General features: G+C 33.2%; 1 protein-coding gene and 1 long non-coding RNA gene across 2 annotated transcripts; both read left to right on the top strand.

The window, feature by feature from the left end:
• Positions 1–1,432: 1,432 nt before the first annotated feature.
• On the top strand, positions 1,433–1,973 carry LOC149375409 (uncharacterized). The gene is made up of 3 exons (XR_016292857.1): positions 1,433–1,480; positions 1,549–1,753; positions 1,816–1,973. It is a non-coding gene; the product is annotated as an uncharacterized LOC149375409 (long non-coding RNA).
• Positions 1,974–2,309: 336 nt separating this feature from the next.
• LOC111644082 (uncharacterized) lies at positions 2,310–4,150 on the top strand. The gene is made up of 4 exons (XM_089589095.1): positions 2,310–2,314; positions 2,350–2,555; positions 3,100–3,439; positions 3,511–4,150. Exons 1-4 carry the CDS (start codon positions 2,310–2,312, stop codon positions 4,148–4,150), a joined length of 1,191 nt encoding a protein of 396 aa, XP_089445221.1.

Genomic DNA, 4,150 nt, shown 5'->3' with positions numbered 1-4,150 from the left:
AATAATCCGTCCTGTCAGTTGTAGCGTTGCACCACGGTAACGCCAAAGATAAAGCGAATCCACCAAATTGGTAAATCAGACGCGTATTGTTGAACGAACTTCTCCCACATGCCATACATATACAGTGAGACAATGTAATAACGCAATCGTTACGAAAACTCACCCAGTTTGTATTTTTTTTTTTTTTACGGTCTCGTTTTTGTTTTTTCTATTTCACGTGTCAATACAGCACCAAAAATCGAGAGAATTTGGAATCAAGTGGATACAGACGAAGGACTGACACACATAAATTGAAAGTTTTGGGAAGCAGTGGTTGTATCATTATGTTTGACCGACTATTATTTCTCGCCATTGAGTTTCGCAATTTACTATTGCAAGGGAAACTAGGATAAGGTTGTTGAAAGAGATGTGTTTTACACTATGCTCTGAAAGGTAAGCTCAGCAATTTTTCCACGTTAAATTTTTTAAATCAGAGTTTTTACATGTTGTTAACCAATACGCTTTTAGTTAAACGAGAATGTTTGGTGCCTCAGTAGAAAGGGCCGATGACTTTACGCGTAATACGGTTCGAACAAACTATCAATTTGTATCAAATTTTCACGATACAGTTTTGATACAGAATTCTAAAACTTTATTTGAACGAACATATTAGTGCAGTGTCACGCGTTATTTACTACTGAAACACAAACTATTACCTTGCAAGTGGTAGTACCGCACTACTTGATAAAATTTGGGCCGAGTAAATATAGCCTTTCTCTTTCAAAGAATATTAGGTCCAACACTAATGGAAATAAATGTTTACAAAGATTGTTAAAAAACTTATGTATCAGGACTTTAGTAAAACGTTATGTATGATATAGAGATAAGGGAGTACCAAATCTTGAAAGCAAACTTGTGATTTCCGACGAAAATCACGATAGTGTAAAGTAGTAACTAATTGTTCCTTCACATACATTGGAGCGTAAAAAAAAAAATGTGAATCGCACAACACGGCAACTTCGTTACAGTAATCGTAGTCACATACCTTTACATTCTACTTTATGTGTGTATAAGTCACATATGCTTTAGTCGTGAGTACAAGTAATGTCCGTCATCACATTACTAAAGCCATTTGTGGTGATAGTAGATTTTCCAATACCTACAAAGTCTTATCTGTTAAAACTGTCCGTGGCCAGTAATCAAGACGTCACCTCAAATATTTTTCAGTGTTACATAAACTGCTATTCTGGACACCGTTACTGTTAATAACTTGAAAATACATTAAAAAATTTCGACAACGTATTCAGTCACGCTTCAAAATCCGATACAACAACATATAATAACACTTGTTTTTCGATTTTATTGATTAGCATCCAGTTTTACTATTCTTCACTGTGTTAATAAGAAAAATATAAATAATAATGAATAATCAAAATGAACAAAGCATTCACGATGCAGTTAGTTCTGGTGACGTTGCTGTTGTACATGAAATTTTACGAAGGTAGTTTTTCTTCAAGATTATAGCAAAACTTGTGGAATTCTTTCCTAATTTTCTCATGTTCTACTCAGGGATCCATCTTGTATTAATGATTGGAATGACATAACCCTAACTCCTCTACATTTAGTCTGCGAACGTATTTCTGAACTTGATCCCGTAGAAGCTGACGATGAACTATCAATAATGGCGTTACTTCTCGACTATGGGGCAGATGTAAATGCACGAGGAGGATTTTTTTTTGATTCTCCACTACATTTTGCGGTTAGAAAACAGCAGGTATGGTACTTATTTTTTTTTTTTAATATCCACATTAACATTTTAAATGTTTAAATCCATAGATAAGCAAAATAAAATTTCTACTGGACCATAAAGCTGACCCAAATGTTATGAATGAATTCAACGCAACAGCCTTACATTTGGCGGTAGAAGAAGATAACATTGACATTATAAAATTGTTGGTAACACACAAAGCAGATAATAATATTAATGACGATGATCAGACACCATTAGATATTGCTATTGCACGTTGCAGTTTTGATTCCGTACGATTACTTGTATCATTTGGGTAAGTATGTTACACTTGAATATCATGACCATCACATACTTTTGTTAATTCAATTCTTTTTTTCTCTAAGTGCAAAGAGCCAAAATATTTACGAAAGTTTACGTAAGGCAAGCTATAAATGCTCAAATAAACGGGACGAGCAGGTTATAAACTATGTTTTAAGCCACGGTGCTACACTTGACATTCACAACAATTTTTCTCGCGAAGCTCTACTCTACTATCTGGAAAGAGAATATCACACCAAAACTCACCAAAAATGCTTTCTCAATGATGTACTACATACGCTAAGAAGTGATATTAATTATAGAAATTATAACTCGAATTTGCATCAAACTGCTCTTGGAGGAGACGATGTAGCAGTTAAAACTTTTATTGAAGAAGGAGCTGACGTTGATATTACGAATGTCTTCGGAGATACACCATTGCATTTAGTATTACAAAAACTCCGCAACTATTATGAAGATTTACTATATAAAAAGCATAACAGCATCGCTAAGCTGCTTATTGAACGTGGTAAATATAATGATTTCAACTATTTATTTAATTGATACTTTATTAATTATTCTATCTTATTTTCTTAGACATATTTTTGATAACGTGTTTCAAAAACAAATTACAAGCTTAAGTGTCCAATTAAAAAATTGAAATTATTCAATTTATAAATTTCTCAAATTGATTCATACAAAGCTTCTTATAAATGCATGTGACCAAAAAAATTTCACCGCTACATATTTTTGTTTTATACTTAAGGCAAACAAATAGCTTACAGTTAACTTTACGCTTTATTGCAGTCCGATTATTTTTAACTCGTTTTAATATCCAAACATGAACGAACGAAAAACTGATTTTTCAGAATATTCGTTTCAAAATGGACATTTTAATAAATATTGTTTAGAAGACCTTTTAAAATTTTATACATTTAAAAAGTCAATATGCGTATGAATTATCATTATAAACAATTAGCGTATTCATAATGTCTTATGTACACGGCCAATGGCTCTAAGGAATGATAGTATTTTTTTAACTTCAACTGAACAGTTATTCTGGATCATTACAGGCAGAAATTTGCGTAAACGCAACTTCATCGGCGAAACACCCCTTTTGTTAGCTCAAAAGTTAAAGGACAAAAATCTAGCAAAATTGTTGCTTAAAAAAATAACAGCAGTTGACGACTCAGGCATCTTGAGAAATCAGGATAAACTTGGATTGCAAGAACTAAATGCTGCTGTGGCTTTGGGCGATGAAAAGGTTGTCATTCAAATACTTGGAACTCCTGGTATTGACGAGGAGATACAAAGTTATCCTCAGAATGTTACAAGACCACTATTTACTGCTGCGGATAAAAGTGACCATAGAATTCTCAAGATCCTTTTGGAGGCCGGTTTCCGAACTGATAGGTTTGTCGTTGAATAAATAGTCTTTAAAATTCAATTTCTTAATTTGTGAAGTTGTATATACTTGTTGACAGACGTTTTTGTTACGAGATACCTTCTACTTATCAGTGGGTATATACGAAATGTTACGAAAGGATATTATGTTTACTTTGGCAATTCAATGACAGTGTAGCTATGGATCGAGTACTTGCTAATTTTGCTAAATCAATACCCTTAACAGATGACTATCTGTACTTGCCCATTTTTTACTACGCTATTTGCTCACAAACGAACGATGTTCATCTGGACTTGATGCCTGTAAGAGGATTTTTCAAGTTGTTTGATAAACTATCCAAAACTTTTTCTGATTGTCACAATAAGCTGGAGGAATTGAAAGAGAAAAAAGTGGTAATGATCTCTATTTTTGAAATTATAACAATGCGGTTCGATGCATTTATGAAATTACTGAAAAATGAGGAATACCTTGATTCTTGCACAAGATTGTACTTGCGACTTCAAAAAAACAAAAAACTATCTTATGATGAATTTGTATTGAAAACTCGTATTGAGCTAGCATTAGAGAAGAGGCAAGTTTTGGATACTGCAAAGGAGTGTTTGAATAAATTGTTGGAGGAGACTTTAGAGCCATTTGATTTTGTAATTTTGCCTGAAATACTCACTGGAAAAATTCTTTCACATCTTAATGTGTACGAGTTGCGAAAACTTGCCAAATAA

Source organism: Copidosoma floridanum, unplaced genomic scaffold, assembly GCF_036245765.1.
Source record: "Copidosoma floridanum isolate Cflo_tuat_1 unplaced genomic scaffold, Cflo_Japanese_pri ptg000007l, whole genome shotgun sequence".
NCBI lineage: Eukaryota > Metazoa > Arthropoda > Insecta > Hymenoptera > Encyrtidae > Copidosoma > Copidosoma floridanum.
The sequence above is the reverse complement of the archived record's forward strand: the minus strand, read 5'-3'. Positions and strand labels throughout refer to the sequence as shown.

Coding starts and splice junctions, on each gene's coding strand:
- LOC111644082 (XM_089589095.1), top strand. Junction 2,556..3,099: donor TAAGCTGCTTATTGAACGTG/GTAAATATAATG, acceptor GGATCATTACAG/GCAGAAATTTGCGTAAACGC. Junction 3,440..3,510: donor GCCGGTTTCCGAACTGATAG/GTTTGTCGTTGA, acceptor ACTTGTTGACAG/ACGTTTTTGTTACGAGATAC.